The sequence below is a fragment of the Taudactylus pleione genome, unplaced genomic scaffold (genome assembly GCF_031769625.1).
Source record: "Taudactylus pleione unplaced genomic scaffold, aTauple2 ptg000326l, whole genome shotgun sequence".
Classification (NCBI taxonomy): Eukaryota; Metazoa; Chordata; class Amphibia; order Anura; family Myobatrachidae; genus Taudactylus; species Taudactylus pleione.
The window spans coordinates 2,890,230-2,910,902 of NW_028284727.1; the positions used below are offsets into that span (position 1 = coordinate 2,890,230).

General features: G+C 42.0%; 1 protein-coding gene across 1 annotated transcript in view; it reads left to right on the forward strand.

Moving 5' to 3' along the window:
* The window catches only part of ENPP3 (ectonucleotide pyrophosphatase/phosphodiesterase 3), a 236,545-nt gene that overhangs the window by 99,589 nt on the left and 116,283 nt on the right, over positions 1-20,673 (forward strand). The window contains exons 7-13 of the mRNA XM_088443058.1: positions 1,225-1,304; positions 2,925-3,044; positions 7,309-7,418; positions 10,689-10,754; positions 10,837-10,909; positions 15,248-15,356; positions 17,279-17,410. Of these exons, the coding sequence (XP_088299184.1) occupies positions 1,225-1,304; positions 2,925-3,044; positions 7,309-7,418; positions 10,689-10,754; positions 10,837-10,909; positions 15,248-15,356; positions 17,279-17,410 (690 nt within the window). The remainder of the gene's footprint in view (positions 1-1,224; positions 1,305-2,924; positions 3,045-7,308; positions 7,419-10,688; positions 10,755-10,836; positions 10,910-15,247; positions 15,357-17,278; positions 17,411-20,673) is intronic.

Sequence of the window (20,673 nt, forward strand, 5' to 3'; positions counted from 1 at the left end):
CTGAACATTGGTATGTATGAAAGCAGATAACATTTCTCTACTTTTACTGCAAACATTTATGATTTTGCCATGGTATGGCAACGGAAAATGATCTTGTACATCCTAATAAGTCAACTCCTAAGACAGCTAGTCGACATTCTGAATGGAGGGAAGTGCTGTACAGATTCAATTCCAGATCTGCTGCTGCCAGAACATGTCACTCTACTGATTATGGGGCTGATTCAGAGATGTGTGCTAACTGCTAACCCAATGGTTAGAGCACATCTCCCATTGTGCTTCCTCTGCACCGTCATATGATCCCGCACGCAGAGTGGCAGCAGACTGTCAGTGATGGACAGTCTGCTTCTGTTTTTCAGTGGGCAGGGGATGGCGATGGTCTCCGTTTCCTAATTCGGAGGTGTGTTGCCGCTGTTGAGGGGGAGGGAAGAGGCCAGGATCTCCGTCGGCTGACAGATTTCCTGGCTTCTTTTGTGTATCTGCGGCAGTTGGCTAGAGTGACTCCATGGTCACTCAGCCAGCGAGGAACATGCAGATGTTCCAATGCTGCGTCCATGGACGTAGCTAGGAACAGTAATGCATGCAGGAGGTGTGATGCTATAATAGTGCTATCGCAGTGCTGTGATGCTATAATATTGCTACAATATTAGCAGCTGTGATAGCAATACCGTAGGAGCCTGAATCACCCCCTATGTTAGCTGTTGGACAGTGCCTTCTTCTATTCCACAACATTATGGGCCTTATTCAGAGATGGATGTATTTTCAGAGCCGCACACAAGCAGTTGTGCAATTCCATCCATCTCTGATGCAAATGCAGAGAGAAGTGTCAGTCATCTCCCTTCTTCATTTGTGATTGCAACTTCATGAGGGCTGCTTCCCGCGGCCTGACCGGGTGTTGGCCGACGCAGCCCCTGAGCCTCATTTCTCCAGGAATGGAGACTAGCCACTGACAGAACTGCAAAACGTTGTTCATACATAGCAAGGGAAAATAACAGATAGGTGCAGTCATTTCCAAGATGACAAATATACTTTCCAAAGAGTCAAAACGCTTTCCAAAGTTATTCATACGTTCGATAAATATGTAGAATAGCTTTCTTTAAATAGCTCTGATGTATTTTACAAATAACACTGTATTTTCTTTTTGAGAAATTGATGTAGTTATAAGAATATCTCAAATGTTTAAATGCAAAGTAAATATTTATATAGTAATATGCTTAATCACTGTAGAGAAATGTGGAACACATTCAAAGTATATGAGATCAGTGTACCCCACGAAGACTTTTCCCAACCACTACACAATAGTCACAGTAAGTCAAATTTCATGATTTTTGTTGTATTGAAAATGCATTAAGATTAAGACATTCATAAATAACTAAGGATAATTAAGCACAAATGTTAATTCCAATCCTGGTTTATTGCTGGGTGCCTGGCATCTAGAATTAATCCCCCCACAATTCCCACGGCCATTGGGGATATATGGTGCTGTATGTACTTACAGAAGTTCAACAGCTTTCCATTTTGGACATTTATCAAAACTGGTGCACAGAAATAGTTGCTGTGACTGATAGTGACCAACTGATTGTATGTAGACAAGTGCTTGCCACATTCCCAGTTGAGTGATTAGTTCTTTTGAAGCATTGATCTGCCCCATTTCCCCCCTGCCCTTCCCTCCAGTCTCCCATTCCGGCTCATGCACACCAGGGGCATGTGATCTTTCCAAATCCCACTTTAATTATCTGCTGGACAAAGCTGACCCCCTTAAATAGGGACATTTGGCAGCTATAATGTACTATTGATCAATGACTTGGTATATGAGATGGACAACAAAATATGGTAATGTTCAGTGTTTTGCATTCAACAAAGGTATTGTTTAATTGCACCCTATTGTGTTCCTTATAGGCTTTACTTTTGTCATTGTACCTGAGGATCTCTTTGCACTTACAGTCCTGGGATCCTAATTATTATTTGCTAGATGCATGCAATAAAAACTTTTCTACTTAAATATAGCTTTGCTGACATCTAAGGAAATGTTCAGTTTATGTCAAAATTATATATTTTAACTTTAGTTTCTTTTTAAATATATCACATACTATAAATTATACTGATCTCTATATGGATACATCACACGTGGCAGACCAGGTGCACATCTGCCAGTGGTGTCATCCTTCCTGGTTGGCTGATATACAGTATATCAATCATACAAACAGTGGCAGGCTTTTGTATGCACTCATATCAAATCCTATCCAGCTATTATTGACAGTCAATGTAAATAGGCATGCTAAGACTGGAAAACCAGAATGACTAAATAAAAACAACTTGAGATTGTGGATTTTTATTTGTAGAAATAGAACCGTGCATTGCCAGGCCCCATAGCAAAGCCTAGGTAAGGAGGGGCCCAGTGAGGTCACAGTAGTCTGCAGAGTCCCCCAATGTGCTCTTGAAAGAGCAAAGGGTGTGACTCTTCCAAGCATGTGTACCTGGCTCAGAAGGGACTCTGTTCTGCCCTTCTCAGAGTCCTGCGGGTGCCTCAGAGTGCAATTGGTGCATGCACCCATGGTAGTTCCACCTTAATTTGACTGCGTATATTATTCAAGTTAGCTATAATAAATATGCAGCTTACTATTTTTTTGGGATAAAATAACCATATAAAAGTATAGTCCAGTTATTATAACTCCCCTTTCTTGGTATTTAATTCTTACTATTTCTTTCTATGATGAAAAAAAAATAATACATTTTAAAGGAACAAATCTATATGCCTCATAACATGTGATTGGTATTTGAAAGTTTGTAGTCTCCTGAAGTAACTAGTTTATAAGTAATATAAGTACTATTCCAGATAGTCTTCCTTTTATTCATATATGAATTACATGAAAATGCTATTTTTCACAGTAGATTTTTAATGCAAATAATTTATCTTCTGATTCAAGGGATTGTTTCCAGAATCAAGTGGCATCATTGACAACAATATGTATGATTTCTATATGGACAAGATGTTCTCTCTCTCTGGAAATGAGAAATTTAATGAGACTTGGTGGCATGGACAGCCGGTATGTTGTGGTTAGTCTTTAAAAGTGAATTAGCAGTAAGGAATATGTGGTAGTAGAATCTATCACTGTATTCCATTTAAAAAGGCATTATCACAAAATTATAAGTAATAATAACAGTCATACAACAGCAACTGGGTAAACAAAATTGTAAACCCACACCCCATTATCTTCATACAGTATTACAGATGTGTTCTCATATGTCTAGCCTCAATACACCATGTGGCTCTAGATGCCAGGTCCCGTGAGACTCTTCTAGTGCCAAGCGTCTTTTTCACCCGAAAATGCCTCTTAGGGGTACATTTAATAAAGTGAGAGTTTTTAGAAGTGGGTTTTAAAAGTGATGTTGCCCATCAGATTCTAGCTATTATCTTCTAGAAGGTGCTAGTTAAATGTTAAGAAGAATCTAATTGGTTGCTATGGGCAACATCACTTTTAAAACTCACTTCTAAAAACTCTCACTTTAGTAAATTTACCCCATAGTCTCAATGGGATGCAACGAAGACGCTCCAGGATAATGCACTGATTAATGTGATATGCAACACTTGTATATCTGTGTACGACTTAGGGGGGTATTCAATTTGGCTGCGAAAAGCCGTCATTTTTGCCTGTTTTAATTATCCCCGTATTCAATTTCAAAGACTTTTCACCGATGCGAAAAGTCTTTGTAATAAAACGGGGATAACTTTTCACCATGTTTCACATGGAGAAAAAAGGTGCAGAATTAGGGTTTAGGGGTGCAGGCTTAAAAAAAATAGCCTGCACCCCTGGGAGTGTCCCCTAAAAATAATCTGTGTCAAAAAAAAGTTGAAAAAAAAAAATCGGGAAACCCCAAAAAATGTACTTGAATTTTGGGGTAAATAAAAAAATATGGGGGACAAAATCCTAAAGTAGCGAAATAGATTCCAGAGGGGTTCCCAATCCCAAGTTTGCGGCAGGTGTTTTCTTCATTGCGGGAAGTAGCGGCAGGTGCATTTTTGAAGAATTAAAAAAATGCACTTTAGGGACTTACAAATATGCTTGCACCCATTTTCATGTAGCCCAAATTTGATCGCCAAAGTTATTTTTTGGGAAAAAAAACCTAAGTGCTATTCTTCATAACTTCTTCACAGACGCAAAAAAGCACCTGCCGCAGCTATTTAAAACCCCTAATTAGCTTCAGAAGGGAAAAACGGGGGTACCCATAGTGATCCCCCATGACAGGACATCTTTAGCGAGGTCCTAGGAAGAATTCACGAAAATTCACGAATTTTTGCGATACCTACCTTTCTGCCGCGCGCCCGATACTTTATCGCTGCAAAACCTCCGATGTCGCATATCATATCAATCAGTGCAGTGTTCTTAGACTCATCACATTGTGACTAGGCTGCATTTTTGGGTGAAAAAGTTGCAAAAAAGATGTTTGGCGATAGCAGAACGGTAAGGGACCTAGCTCGCTGAAAGGGGCTGTTTGGTGCGACTGCAGCAACAATGTATGAGGACACATCTGCATATAATTGTGGAATACAATAACAAATGAGTATTATTAGTATTGGAGTAGCGATTTAATAATGTATAGCTGAACATAGTATTTTTCTGCAGATTTACATTCCATTGCTGGGTCCCATATCAAAGTTTGGGTTAGGACCCAACAATGCTAGTCTAGTCACCTGTACCCTACTCTACTCTCGAAATAGCAGAGAGGGTGGCACCTTCTAAGTATTCGTAGCCCCAACACATGTGCATTAAAGTCCTGACTGAAGCTTCACAGAGAATGTACATGTGCTCTTGGAGAGGATCAGGGGCCTTGGAGATATTAAAATATTTGCAGCTATTCAATGTCTTTGAAATTGAGAATTTCCCCATTAGAACTCTAGCAGTCCACCTCCTACCACCCCCTAATTAATCCCCTACTATTCCACAACACACACCTGCACTCACTCCATCACACTCTGCACTCTCACTCCATATCAAGCTGCACTCTCACTCCATGTTGCTCTCTCATATGACAGCCCCTCCCATTTAGAATATTAGCTCTCAAGAGCAGGGCCCTCTATCCTCCTGTTTTCCTGCCTACCCTCCTCTTGTCCAACTGTGCACCCTTATAAAAACATTGATTTGAGGATCTAACCATTTGTCTTTAAACCAACTTATGTGATGATGGTAGTTTTCCTTCTGTGGCTTACATTGAAGGCTTATTGGCAGGGCCGTACCTTGAGGTCTGGGCGCACCTGGCAAAGATAAGGGCTTGAGGCCAACCCCCCCCCATAATCCATCTAATAATCTTTGCTTATAATTTGGCCATCTGTGCCGTTTAGGGAATATTATTGAAGGAGGTGTAAAATACATAAGAGGGAGGTGGGACAATGGACTTAGGGCCTGATTCGCTCTGAATCAGGGTGTTTTTTTTTTTTTCTTTTGGCGCGGCCAGGATGATGGTCGACAACCGCCCCTTTTGTAGTGAGCCACGGAGCGAGTGCTTTTTGCTCTTGCTCCGGGGCTCGCGCATGCGCACTGTGCCACCATCGACCCTCTTGCGAGCGCAATGCGTTTGCGAGCGGGTCTGAATCAGGCCCTTAGTGTTAAATAGGGGAAAATGAGGAGGATGAGACTGTGTAGAAACAGTGGCAGGAGGGGTGAGGTGTGGCGCAGGAAGGATGGAAAAGAAGGGGTACCGGTGAGATCTAGTAGGATAAGGGGCAGAAGAGAGGGGATGACTGAGGAGCAAGATGTGAGGCCTAGGATATATGCAAACATGGAGCAAACTATAGAGCAGGGGTCTTCTACCTTGGCCCTCCAGCTGCTGTGGAACTGTACATCCCAGCATGCACTGCCATAGTTTTAGCATGCTGTTATATCAAAAAGGTGGCAGTGCATGTTGGGATGTGTAGTTCCACAGCAGCTGGAGGGCCAAGGTTGAAGACCCCTGCTATAGAGAATACAAGGATGACATGACCTGAGTTAGATTGTAGAGGCATTACCTTGTGGAGTTCATCAGTTTGAAGCAACATGAAGGCAGTGCCACACCAAGGAGTCCTGTGCACAAAATTGTTTTGGAGGGAGATGGGATATTTTAAAACACTTGTCACATCTCTCAATGACCTAATCTTGCCCCCTCCACCTAGGAAACAGATTATATTATGCTATTTTTTGCTCTCTCTGAACACTGTTCTGCTGGGTATAGTCAGAACAATATGAGCTTTGCTTTTAATAACAACAGCAGTGCAAAAAGGTCAGTAAGGACCCCCCTGTGCAGCTCCTGGTGTAGCAGACAGGCCCCCTAGGGATTGGCAGACTGAGCTTGGTGGGGTCCCCCTTTGACAAGCGCCCCTTGCGAGTGCCATATTGGCAATTCCTAGTTACGGCTCTGCTTACTGGTGCTGCAGCATCATTTTTCTAGTAGTTTTTACATTTTTATTCCTTCTTTCATTATTTTTTTTGCTGTTTAGTCATATAGGGTCTGATTCTGAGTTGGATGCACCTGTGGCTGTTTTTCCGTACGGCCGCAGCAGCCTGCTCGCTAACTTATGCAAGTATCCATTCACGTATGCCGAATATTCATGCATTGGAATGCGGATGGCTTGTATGTCCACTGTTTTTCTGTCCACAGCCATCAACATTAGTATCGGTACTTGAACTTAATTCATGCTGGGGGCAAAAGATCTGTATGAAGAAGGTGTCCCAACTATGTCTATATGCAGGGCCGTAGCTAGGGTAGTGCGGCCGGTGCCATCGCACAGGGCACCATAGATCAGGGGACGCTGTTTGGGCATGTCAAATTTCTGTTTATTATCATTCTCATTGTAGCTTCCTCTTATTTCATCCCCAGTATCTCTCCTGGCCTCCCCTATCTGTTCCCTGGCCCTTCCCCATGAGGCCATTCCTCTTTTTTGGGTGCATTATGTCCCTTTGAAAAATGAGGGGGGCGCCAATGCTCTTTCTGGCACAGGGCACCAAAAAGTCTAGTTACGGCTCTGTCTACATGCTATGAATGAACACAGAAGTCGGCTTATGCAACACTCCCATGACTCTCTTATGAGACGGCTCGGTTCCGTGTGATCGCATGATCACTGCCCAGTTACCACAAAGAAATGCCCATTTCAGGGAAAGAGTTGTTCCTCATTGGATGGATCAATCTATCTGCACTTGCAATCTCTGGCTGTGTGCCAATCATGGTGTGGCGCAAGCGCAGTTGGCGATCTACATTTCCACTTGCGCCAGATTCAGAATCATGCCCATACACATCATTAAGTCACCCTTTTTTATTTGTGTTTTCCATTTTAAACAGCTCTGGCTGACTGCTATGTACCAAGGATTGAAAGCTGGCACATTCTTCTGGCCTGGGTCCGATGTTCCTATAAATGGTAGTTACCCTACCTTTTACAAACTTTATAATGGGTAAGTATTGTAAAAATAAAGAGGATATATGAAAATGCTTAACTTGGCATTGTCATAACTATGCAATGTAATATAATGTATTTGCTATATCCATAACTTCCCAGGAGTAGGTATATAGATGGCAGGCTTCTGACATTTCATAACTAAATGGTAGTGTGTGTGTGTAGCTATAGGCACATTCTTATCTACATCATGACACTAAGCCGTTTACAGTAAGTATTGTTTTCTTTCAATGTCGATGCCAATACCAGAACATATCTATCTACTTAAACTTACATGAGACTAAAATATAACCATAGTCTGACACGCACAAAAGCCCAACCAAACACAAATAATTATCATACTCCATTTAACTTCAAGTTAGGATGAATTCTAATTGTGGTTGATAGAGAACTACTGTGGTTGACAGAGAATTCAATCCTATCAGTTCCAGCTACGCATCATCGCTCGCATTAGGCCGTTCCTCTCCCAGAATGCTACCAAACTGATTATTCATTCACTAATCATTTCTCGGCTTGACTACTGCAACCTTCTCCTTACTGGCCTCCTACATTGCCATCTTGCCCCCTCCAGTCTGTTCTCAACGCTGCAGCTAGACTTATCTTCCTCTCCCGCTGTTTCACTTCTGCTGCTCCCCTCTGCTAAAACCTGCACTGGCTCCCATTCCCCTACAGAATCCTCTTCAAACTCCTCACCTTCACATACAAGGCCCTATCTAACTCTACTGCTCCATACATCTTCAACCTCATCTCCTTACATACTCCCTCCCGCTCATTCCGGTCTGCCAATGACGGTTACCTCTCCTCCACCCTGGTTACTTCATCTCATGCTCGTATCCAAAATTTTGCCCATGCAGCCCCCCTCCACTGGAATGAGCTCCCTCGCTCGATCAGGCTCTCCCCGACCTTGTGGAGCTTCAAACGTGCACTGAAAAACCCATTTGTTCATCAAAGCATACCCATCTACCACATAACTGTGTCACCAGGTCGCTCTCCCTCCTGCCTCAGCCATCTCTACCTTGCTTACTGCCTGCACTCAGGTCCCCCTCTATACACTCATGCCTCATGACACCTGTCCGTCTCCCCTCTCCCTTAGATTGTAAACTCCTAGGAGCAGGGTCCTCCTCCCCACTGTCTCACAACCTTCTTCTCTACCACTTCTATGACAGCCTTCACATTCAGAGCTGTACTGTGTATGGAGAATTGTGTTGCTAATTGTTACTTGTGTTCTGTTTATATTTTGGTTACTGTATTGTAATGTAATGTAATGTTCTGTGTACCCTTTACTGTATGTACAGCGCTGTGGACCACTTGTGGCGCCCTATAAATAAAATGTAATAATAATAATAATATTTTGGTTGGTACCTTACCTCTGTCGACTTTATCTCCATCCAAGGCAGGGCCAGTCCGAGCCAAAGTTTTTTGGTAAGCGAGAATAGATTTTGGCGCCCCTCAATGGACCTTCATCCTAGCTCACTCATCCCCCCCCATGGAGCCCCTCACAGCCCAGCACCCCTCATCACAGCCCCTCACAGCACCCCTCATCACAGCCCCAGTCATTACAACCCCCCTCATCACAGCCCCTTTCACTCCCCTTATATTCCCTCATCACAGCCCCCATATTCCCCTCATCACAGCCCCTCCATCACAGGCCCCTCATATCCCCTCTTCACAGCCCCTCAACATAGCCCCTCTCACTCCCCGTCATCACAGTCACCTCCATCACAGCCCCTCATATCACCCTCATCACAGCCACTCCATCACAGGCAAGGCTTAGTAAATAGACCCCTATGCCCTGTCAGCTGCTTCTCAGAACAATAAAGAGGAGTAGTTTTTATTACTCATATATGACAATTCCTCATATTTGTCAAATACATCTGAAATGCTTAGGTCTAAAGTTAATAGTGTACAATACACATTCTTTGCAGATTAATATTACATAAAAAGCTGGTAGATTTATAGTACAGATGGCGGTATATGGAAATACTCACATCAGATGTGTCAGATGAACGATTTTACCAATGATTTGAATGATTGAACGATTTCTGACTGCATTAAAATGAATGGAATCGTCCAAATCTGACTGCAAACACATCAGATGTCAGATATCGTTATCTGACAAGTGGGAATGCGCATCGTTCATCGTTCATCTGACAAACATGTCAGATATGTCAGATTTTCCTTCAGATATGAACGAATTTTTAAATCTTTATTGTACAGATCTGAAGGAAAATCTGACCGTGTGTATGCACCATTAGTCTGTACAAATAAACTTCTGCTACTGTGCATTGCAGTATCAGTGATTTCCTACAAGGTGTACTTTATGAGTAATATGCCAATTTTCATAGAGTATCTTTCAAATAATCAATAAAACGCTGGCCTAAGCTGCAGCACCTATGCAGACTCCCAGGTCTTTTGCAATATCAACCTTTACAATCAGATGGGCGGAAGGGGCATTCTCACATAAGTAAATTTCAGTAAGGACTTGTTTATGTGAATGCATCTCATACAGACTAGCAAGCACTTATATATAGGGCATGTGAAAGTACACACTGGTGGTGACAACTTGTAGTGAAGTGGGCATGTATGTGGCCAATGCACAGGGCAGGGGGTGGAAATACTGGTGAAATTAATTGAATAGCTCCTGGGCACTTAGGCCCTGATTCAGAGCCGGTCGCTCTGAATCGGGGCCGTTTTTTTTTTTATTTAGAACGGCCTCCTGACTGCTCGCATAGCTGTGGGTGACCACCCACAGCTATAGCGAGCGGCCATGATGATGGTAGCGATGGTCAAGACCATAGCGACCATCGGGCTTGCGACGAGACCCTTGTGGTAGGGTCTCGTTCATCGCAAGCCCCAGAGAGATTTCGGCTCTAACAGAGCCGGAATCTCTCCACTGACATCACTTGTGATGTCAGTGGGGCCGGCCCCAAACGGTAGGCGTTCTCATGGGAACGCCTCCGTTTGGGCAGCCACCCCCCTGGCCCGCCCACCAAAGGGGGCGTGCTGTCACTCAACATCGGGTCTTGCGCATGCGCACGACGGACCCGGCTCAGTCGTGCGCATGCGCTCTGGGCCACCATCGACCCGGTTGCGAGCGCTCAGTGCTTGCGACCGGGTCTGATTCAGGCCCTTAGTTCGGGGGCTAAATTACTGTGTAAGGATTGAGATTGAATTGCACCTTAAATATTTAAATTGAACAAAAATCCAATGCAAGAAGATGTAATTAGTTTGCATTTACCAATTTTAATTATAATAATATTTATTTTAGGTCTACAATCTATGAAAAAAGAGTAGAAAATGTTCTAAAGTGGCTAGATCTTCCAAAAAATGAAAGGTTTGTCTTTCTTCTACTATGGAAACAGTGTGTATGTATTTTTCAATACTACTTTGTAACATCTGAATTTTGCATTTTCTAGGCCAGATTTTTATACTTTGTACATTGAGGAGCCAGACAGTTCAGGACATTCATTTGGTCCAGTTAGTGGTGGGGTAAGTATACATTTAACCTCATATTTTTTATATAGTAGCTGATGTATCAGGTTTCACCCAGGTAGACCTAGGATATTTTAATTTCATTTATACTGTCTTAACTTAACTTACATGCTTATCCTAACTTAACTTAACTTAACCACCATAAGTAAAGGGTTGGGACATGTCAAGGAGGTACTCAGCGGAGCTGGTGTAGTCGTCCCCCTTGCTATGCTGGGACATGATGGCGAACTCCTCCCAGTTGTCCACTACGTGCCTCACAAAAACTCAATTGCCATGTTCGAGAAAATGAAACATCCAAAAACAAAGCAAGTGAAGTAGCCAAATGAAAAAACCCAGTCAAAGTGTTCAGTCCTTAGCAGTGGTGACTCCAGAGGTGGGGCTGCAGCGCAGTCCAATATGCAAATAGGGGAGCCACACCAACTGTCACCCCATAGGCTGCCAAACATCACTGGCAGTTGGTGTGGATCCCCTATTTGAATATTCGACTGCGCTGCAGCCCCACCTCTGGGAGCTGCCACTCGACCCAGACAATGAGCTTACAGTCACACAGCACTTGGGACATGTTGCTTTGTCACCCAATCACCTTGGTCGAGAGGAAACATTTTACCACTTTTCACCCCCTTAAGGGGTCGAATTTCAAAAATGCCTGCTTAGTGGGTGCTAAGGTCAAAGTAAATGCTCCTCCTTGGGACACTGTCTTAATAGCAATTGGGTTATCTATAAACCAAGTGGAAAAGCATTTGACCATGTAGTATATCACTTGAAATAAACTAAAATTTGCCAATGCATCTATATTATAATTAGAGGGCTAAACAAAATCACCCTTTACTAGATTCCTCCATAAGAGCAGTGCATGTACTGCCATTATCAATCTTTTTGACCAGCCTCTGTTCACAGGTACTGTATTGGCGATTAGTAAAATGTAATTCCACTACACAAATATGCAATAAGGAAATATATTACTAAAGACTTGCAAGTCTCATATTAATAGTAATCACTTTTCAAATATTGTTGACAATTTACAGTCATATTAATTATAAGATCCAAAGCAGCATAATGATCAGGGTGGATCAGTGGATATAACATAATATTTTCAAAAGTCATTTGATATAATAACCCATATCTAAAATTATTCAGAAATAGAAAATTTGACCCAATCAAGCTCGGACTGGGCTGCCGGGGATTCGGGTAATTCCCCGATGGGCCCCAGGGCATTGTGGCCATGCCCCTTTCTGTTAGAGGGCGGGGATTAGTGGGCCACAAACGGGGGGATACGCTGCCATCAGGGCCTGATTAACAAAATGGGCAAGTGAAGTACCAGACCCCGGCCTTCTGAAGCCCCGCCCATGGCCAATGAAGCTCTGCCCACCCACAGGTGGCCCAAGCTCCACCCACTTCCCGGGTAAAGAGAGGTTCCTACCATTTTCCCCTGTGATGTCATGCACAGCCAGCAGGGGGAGGAGCCCAGGCTGCTGGAGGCGCTCACTGCAGTGCACAAACACAGAGCAGAGGAGCCAGGTCCATCCATCACTGAGAGACCTATCCTCCCTCTGGGCAGGTAAGTGTAACTGGTGGTGTCAAAAATGTTTTAGTGTTATCTAAGGGGATTGGTATTTGGGGGGGAGGGGTGGATACGTTTTTTTCTGGGGGATGCTGTGTTTTAATATTGTCTGTGGTGGTGTATTAATGTTGTATGTGTGTGTCGGGGTGGTGTGTATTACTATTGCATGTGTAAAAGGTGTATTCATATTTGTGTTATATGTGGGTCACTAATGCTCTCTGTATTATATCATGTCCACTGCGACACTCTCTGTATTATAAGGTGGACATTGCAACACTGCATTATATGGTGGGCACTGTGGCACACTGCATTATACGGTGGGCACTGTGGCACACTGCATAATATAGTGTCCCATTATATGGGACACTATATTACGTATATGGTGGGCACTGCAACACTCAGCATTATATAGTGAGAATTGTGACAACTGTCTGCATTATATGGTGGGCACTTTGGCACAAAGTGCAGCAGGTGCTGGCACCTTAATGTAACAGGACTAACAATGGGTTTTTCCCTCACCGTACATACATTTCAGACTTTACAATGCTGATAGCTGTATCCAAGGTAGCCCAAGGTTACTAGAGCTACAGCTTCTAAAACCTATGCCTTTTGGAGACTGGCCATAAAAATTATTACTTACCTAGTTTTAGACTATAACTAGAATACCAGATTCAGCATTATTATTGTTATTTTTTATTTTTTTTATTTTACTTATGCTCCTCTGCTAGCTAACCACACTCCTGGCTGGCCAGACCCCTTTAGCTTTGCACCACCTCCCTTCAGTGGGCCCCTACCATTGCATTCCCACTGTGGACCCTTCATGTCCCAGTCCGACACTGGACCCAATAGTATATCAGATTTTGCTGAAAGACAGTAGACAGATGGTGAATATTAATTGGTGTTTTTCCTACTGAACTTACTTTTAAAGCACTACATATAACCAAAAGAGGGGGTAAGTTATTACATATATCTAACCTATGAAGAAGTTATTTACTTTTCTAATCCATCTATTCCAGTTATTTCTATTGTCTTTAAATATATATTGTTATATTAAGAAACCCATTAAAATGGTTGAACCCGTTGATACTGAGAAAACATCAATGTACAGTATAGAGTTTTCCCATTACCAGCCATATGGTTGATTTATGGAATACTTCCATTTGGACATCCTTCGGAGAAATCAAGTGCATTCCATATGATCCATATCAATATGATCCTGAATGTTTGGTGTTTTTATGTTCCTGCTGCTCCCCTAGTAACATTATTAATCTCTACTATTTAAAAGTAGTGAAAATTTTTTTGATGATTCCATTCATTCCTCCCATCTACCTTTACGTTAAAGGTGTTGCCCTCCCTCTTGTTCCTCATGTGCACTGCCTGGGGGTTATGATTGACACAGTTGTCAACTTAACACTCCACATCTTGTTCCTCACCAAATCCTGTTGATTCCACTGTCTCATTATTATTATTATTATTATTATTATTATTATTATTATTATTATTATTAACATAGGGTTGCTAAAATATTCCTTTAAACACAGGTTCTGTGGCTGGCTGACTTCCAGTCTGCATTAAACCTGGTCATAACAAAGTGAAAGCTGCTCAAAACAATTTGGCAATACTCTTCAGGTGCATGAAAGGGAGGGGTCATACTAAAAAAACACAGAAAGAGGGATGTCACCCTGCACACTAAATTGTACCTGCAACAATACTTGAAAACTACAGTATATGGTAATAGAAATTCAGAGATATTTGTTGCATGCATTTGCAAATACATGGTAAGCCACCAGGCCAACTTCACGGCTTCTCTGATACTGGTGGTCCTTACACTGCTTGATAACAGTACCCACTCTGGGCCATGTAATTGTCTATTGTACGGCCTCATGGTAAAGGCACACACAGAAATACATCCTTACCTGGGAATAACCCCTGGGACCTTCAATTGGCACTATAAGAACAAGTATGCCCTCCAAATGCTGGTTCCATCTATGCCTCTCAAAACAGTAAACATAAAGTGGACGCTTTTTAGTATGAACCCTCCCTGACAATGACAATAGTGTTTTAGAGCAACATATTCATTGGGCCTCTCTGTCACCAAGTTTCCCCCTCCAGCTCCACTCAGTCATCAACATTACTCTTCCCAGCCACAGTGAAAGATTATAACTATACACAGCGCTGAGACACACTGATAACAACTTCAACAATTAGGTTCTTCATCTTCAAATAAGCTACATATACATTAATTGTATAATCTGTAGCTGCTGAATCTGATTGCAGTTTAACAAGGGGTTCATACTGATCTCTATATAGCGGGGCCTCATAATAACTACATAGGTTACTCTACTGTAGCTGGTGTAGAGGTGAGAAGCAAGTATGGCGAGGATTATATTTGTGGCGTGACGTTCATCATCATTGTTATGTAGATTGCTTTGCTGGGAATAAGTTTACAAGTAAAAGGTATAATTTGATTTGGAAAAAAAGAAGAAAGAAAAAAACATGTTTGTAATGGTGCCATGCCTAACTGGGCAGGCTCATGGTCCCAGTCATATAGTGTGCTACTTGTGTAAGTGACATTTCACCTGAGAGCTTAGGGATAACACAAACCTTCACCCATTCCAACCCTTCAATGGTTCTTCTTAGTTCACTGCTAACAGATTTACCATTCACTGTATCTGACACTCTTTTCTTCAGCCACAGCTGTATGTTTTTCTTTAACCTATCACTTTAACCACCATGTATTACTTTTTGTATCATAAATATTTTCCTATTATTAGGTGATTCATGCATTGTTACTTGCTGACAGAACAGTGGGGATGTTAATGGATGGACTCAAGCAAAGGAATCTGCATAACTGTGTGAATATGATTTTGGTCGCTGATCATGGTAAATCCTGTTTTCACAGTCCTTCATCATTATGCCACAACTTCAACATAGTCTGCTATGCTGCTCTGAAATAGTTATTGTAATATACTGCAGTGCAAGAGCCACTTATCTACATTGCTGTAACAGGGGTTTCAGCTATTGTCTTGTAAAATAGTTCATTGTCATTTGTTTTAAAATGTTATCTCTTTACAGTGAATTGCTCGCATGTCTGAATTCCTAGGTTAGCAGAGGGATGGCTGGTGACTCCAGAAGTGATGTGGCCTCTAAAAAATGTTTTGCTTTGTTTTCTTAACATAGTTAATATTCTTGTACTTCTGGCTTTCATTCTTGCAGTTCTGGCTTTCATTACAATTGTGCTATAGTTATAATAATTTATGCATTATGTTATAGAACAAAACTAAAATTACAAGATTATAGTCCATATTCATTTGTGGTCTATGGTTCATGTGTAGTTTGATACAATTCAATTTTTGCCTAAAATATGCATTACCATATTGCAGATGCACACAAAGAATGTGTAAGTGTAAGTCACTATACAGGCACAGGTGCATCATGCCCTTACTACGCCCTACACTTAAAGAGGCAGCACATACTGAAGGGGCATTCCAGCAAAGGCATGTAAAGTACTTGCTACTTATGTAGAAGGCAAAGCATCTGTCATGGAGATTTATCGATTTCAGGTGTTTTTCCCTGTGCAAGATGCATGTTGATGTTGCTGATGATGATGATGATTATCAGAACAGGTATTTTGGCACTTCTAGAACTACAATGTCAGCATTCCCTGGTAACCATAGCTTGTTTGGTCCTTTAGTGCATTTATAAAAAAATCCAGTGAAATAACCATACACACGCCACAACAAAGATTCCTCCACACTTTCACCACTTTAACCATTTATTTCTCACCTAAATCCATTTGTGTCCTCTTTTGTCTTATAGTGTGCAATCCTTTGGGATGATAAAATACAAACAATGGGCAACTAAGAACTGTTGATATCTGATCCGCAATGTGAATGATAGGATCTCAGTCTGTTACATTAAACAATAAGCAACAGCTTTGCTCTGAGTGCTCCGAGCATGGCAAAGCCACTCTTCATTGTTTAGTAGTGTTGATACATTATGATGGATAGTGTCACTCTACAGTATAATACAGATATCTTCTAACGCCGGCATACCTTGTAGCGTGCTAAGATTTTGGGCCCTTTTTATGTCTATTTCTTGCTTAAAATGTGTCCAACTCTACATAAAGTCATACAGGAAGAATGCAGTAAATTGCAGGTCATCAAGGGGTGGGTCTAAAATGTTGCAATTATCATAGAATCATGTCATATTGGCCTCGCCCTCTCCCCACTTTTTGCACCAAAGCATTCACCATCCTGACCACTTCACTAGAAAGTGGGCGGGATCCTGGCAGGCCACCCACTCTCCACTGGACCACCCAAAAATCACCGGAGAGTAGGTAAGTATGCATGAAGTTCACATTGTAAAAGCACACATACACCATTAATGACAATATGTTTTATTTAGTAGTAAAGAAAATCATTATTTTAAAAACATATTTAAAAAAATATATATTATATTTTGGCTACAGAACTTTTTAACCCGCTCTCTTCCATTTGCATTGCTATAGCACTTCCCTTGTCATTCTATGTAAAGGAAAAGGATGGATAGTTTCAGTATACAGATAGAAGTCTAAAAGATTGATTGCTCTTTCCTTTTTAGTTTCTCTGAAGTGAATGTAATAGTTGTTTATATACTAAACAAGTCCTTATTTGAGTTGACTTTTTATGTTGTTGATGAATCTGTGTAGATTACAAATCCACTTGAATTCACCATAGGTAGTTGGTGACCTACTGTATTTATTTTTTTCTTTAGTTTTCTTCGTTGCATGATTCATAGAAAACAATCTTTTTTGTTTTGCTTAGGAATGGAGAAAACCTATTGTGAACAGTTGGAGTACATGACAGATTATTTTCCCTCAATTGATTTTTTTTACCTATATGATGGACCAGCAGCTCGCATTCGTGCAAGGAGAGTCCCGCAGGACTATGAAACATGTAAGAGATACAATTTAATTTATTGTTCAAGATTTGTTAGTGGCAAAAATAATTGTTATACAAACATATCTTTTTTATTGAGTTTTCATTTAACTTTTAGATTGCATATGCAGTGTTTGGGTTAGGGTAGGTAAGATGTGCAGGTCCAAAGGCAATAGATCTAGCTGGGTTGTTGTCCTAATATGGCTCTAATCTAATGCTGGCCATACACCTGCACGACCAGCCTAAGATCCGATTCATCATACGATTTCCCTTCAATTCCCCGGAGCTCCCCGGCAGTCCTGACCACAGGAATTTGTGTTTTTTTCACACACGAGTTTCATTAGATCAGTCGTACGAACACGCGCCACTATACACGCATCGTGTAAACGGTTGATCATGTGCCTCGCCAAAAACATGCGATAGATTGGCCCCAAATTTAAATAGAGGGCTGGCCTTCCCTGGGGGTATAATGAGATACATATAATTGTCTATGAGGTGGGGGATAAATCCAATTCAGTATCACAATGTGCTTTCCAAGATTACATTGATAAAACATGGCGGGTGGAGGGTGGGGTGGCCGATGGGCATTGGTTCAAAAACATAGGTGGACGGTGGTCATTGGGCATTTCAGGGCAAACAGGGGTGGCATTGCTGGGTAAACAATAGCTAGACGGTAGGCATTGCTGGGGAATAGATGGGCATTGCTGGGAAAAAAGGGGTGGGCATTGCTGGGGAAAAGATGGGCATTGCTGGGCAAAAACAGAAGGGCATTGCTGGGGAATAGATAGGCATTGCTGGGCAAAAAGGGGTGGGCATTGCTGGGTAAACAATAGCTAGACGGTGGGCATTACTGAGGAATAGATGGGCATTGCTGGGTAAACTATAGCTAGACGGTGGGCATTGCTGGGGAATAGATGGGCATTGCTGGGCAAACAGGGGTGGGCATTGCTGGGTAAACAGAGGTGGTCAGTGTGTGCAGGGCACAAACCAATGCCCACTATGCATATGCTAAACATTGGTGGCCAGTGGACTGCAAATACTACAATACCTGCACAATCGTGTCTGCTGCTCACTGTTGCTGATCCTCTCCACTCGGGCGCTATTTGCAGTGGGCGTAAACAGGAATTTGTCACTCAAGTGATGGGGCTCGGACGTTTGGATGCACAATGCATCAAATGCTGAAAAACACGGCACGATCAGCATACGATTACAACGGACAAGATGTGCTGCACATCTGATCATACGATCCAATTTAGGAGCTGCGGGAGCGTGCATCGGATCGTATCCGGGAAAAAAATGCACGATTTCTACAGGATTGATCGTACGACGCGTCGAAAATCGTGCAATCGGACAGAAATCACATAGGTGTATGGCCAGCATAAGGTCCACAATCTAAAGTCCTAATCTACTGTAAGGTGCAAGGAATATTTCATTAATTGAAGCATCACCACCAAATTATACATTTTACCATGAGAATGATGCTGCAATAATATATATACACAGATTATATTTTCTAATTTCAATATTTGGTGGTTGTTTTAAATGCAATGTTGCAGTACTGCTTCTTAGTTTATCATTTACCAGTGTTTAGAACAGTGATTCTCAACTCCAGCTCTCAAGTACCACAAAGGTCATGTTTTATGGAGTTTTTAATTAGGCATTGTTGACTTATTTTATTTTGCTGGGTCAGTAATCATCCTATCTGTTTTTACTGACATAAGTCCTGAAAATTTGACCTGTTGCAAAAACATGAGGGTTCCGGTTGAGAACCACTGGGTCAGAAGTAATTTCCTTGGTGATTTTCTTGAATTGCTCTCTAAAATTTGTGTTATTCCATTTTAAATTAACAGTTGATTTTAATGTTCATATATACTGTATAATCCTGCTGATTTGTTTATAACGGAATAATTAACTTTTTTAGATTTGTTTATTTTACTCAGTATGCTTCTGAGTCAACTCACAAAGGGGCTATACATTAGATATGGTCATGGCAAAATATGATATAGTTAATGTTACAATTTCTGGTGATTTTTATGTTGTCTTTAATAATATATTATCAGAACAAATAGTGACAAAGCATCACTTAAATGGAAAACTGCTGGGGTAAATTTTGAAATCCCAGTGGTTTTGTGGTAGTTTGCAAGCTGGATTACATCCAGATTTACTAAATTCAAAACTAGCCAAAACCACAGAGGAACCACACATTACAATAAAATAGAAGATTAAATTAAAATTGTTTTTTTTTTTATTTACTAAGCGGTGGGGCAGGAGAGCAATACCCCAGCTCCGCCTCTGGTATTACCAGGCACAGGAGCCCAGACAGGAATAGCGGCACAGATATCATACATTACAGAAAGAAGGCAGACAAGTGACACTTGTCACGACCCTGTCTAGTTGTCACCTTTTTGCCTTGGGACTTACCCCTGTCAGCTTCCCCATGGAGCTGTGTGTGTAATTTGCCTGGAGGATTTGCTCTGATTATTGCACCTGGCCTCTCCTCTGTCTGTGAGCACTGCTAGCCCTGATTGGAATCACAGGTGTGGTTCTGATTCTCAGAGCTGCAGAGATGAATACTCCCTCTGCATGTTGTGCCTTCCACCACTCAGAATGCTACTACCAGACCACCTGTCCGTATCCACCAATTGCTGCCAGACCCATGGTATATATATCCTCTCCTGATAGCATTCTGGGCCTGAACATCTCGTCTTCCCGTGGTGTATGGTTCATGCATTCAAGTCTGTCCCTGAAACCTGCTACAGCAATCCCTGGCGCTATCCAGTAAACCTGTTTCAGCTGTACCTGGCAATCCAGTAAATCTGCTGGCAGCAACCCCCGGTGCTTCCAGAAAACCTGTTACAGCCAAACCTGGCAATCCAGTAAGCCTGCTGACAGCAACCTCTGGTGCATCCCGAAAACCTGCTACAGTAATACCTGGCATCCAGACGTCCTGCTACAGCAATACCTGGCCTGTGCTCTGCTGTTAGTCCTACTCCTGGTTGGTCCCTGGCACTCTGTAAACCTGCATCGTGTTACCCTGCCTTGCTTCCTGCTGTGGATCAACTCTTGCCCGTTTCCTACCTATTCCCTCCCTGAACCTAAAATTCCCAAACCTACCAATTCCTTCCTGAAACTTGTTATTTCCAATTATCCTGTCCAGCCTGCAAATTCCCAAACCTACCCATTCCTTCCTGAAACCTGTTATTTCCAATTATCCTGTCCAGCCTGCAAATTCCCAAACCTACCCATTCCTTCCTGAAACCTGTTATTTCCAATTATCCTGT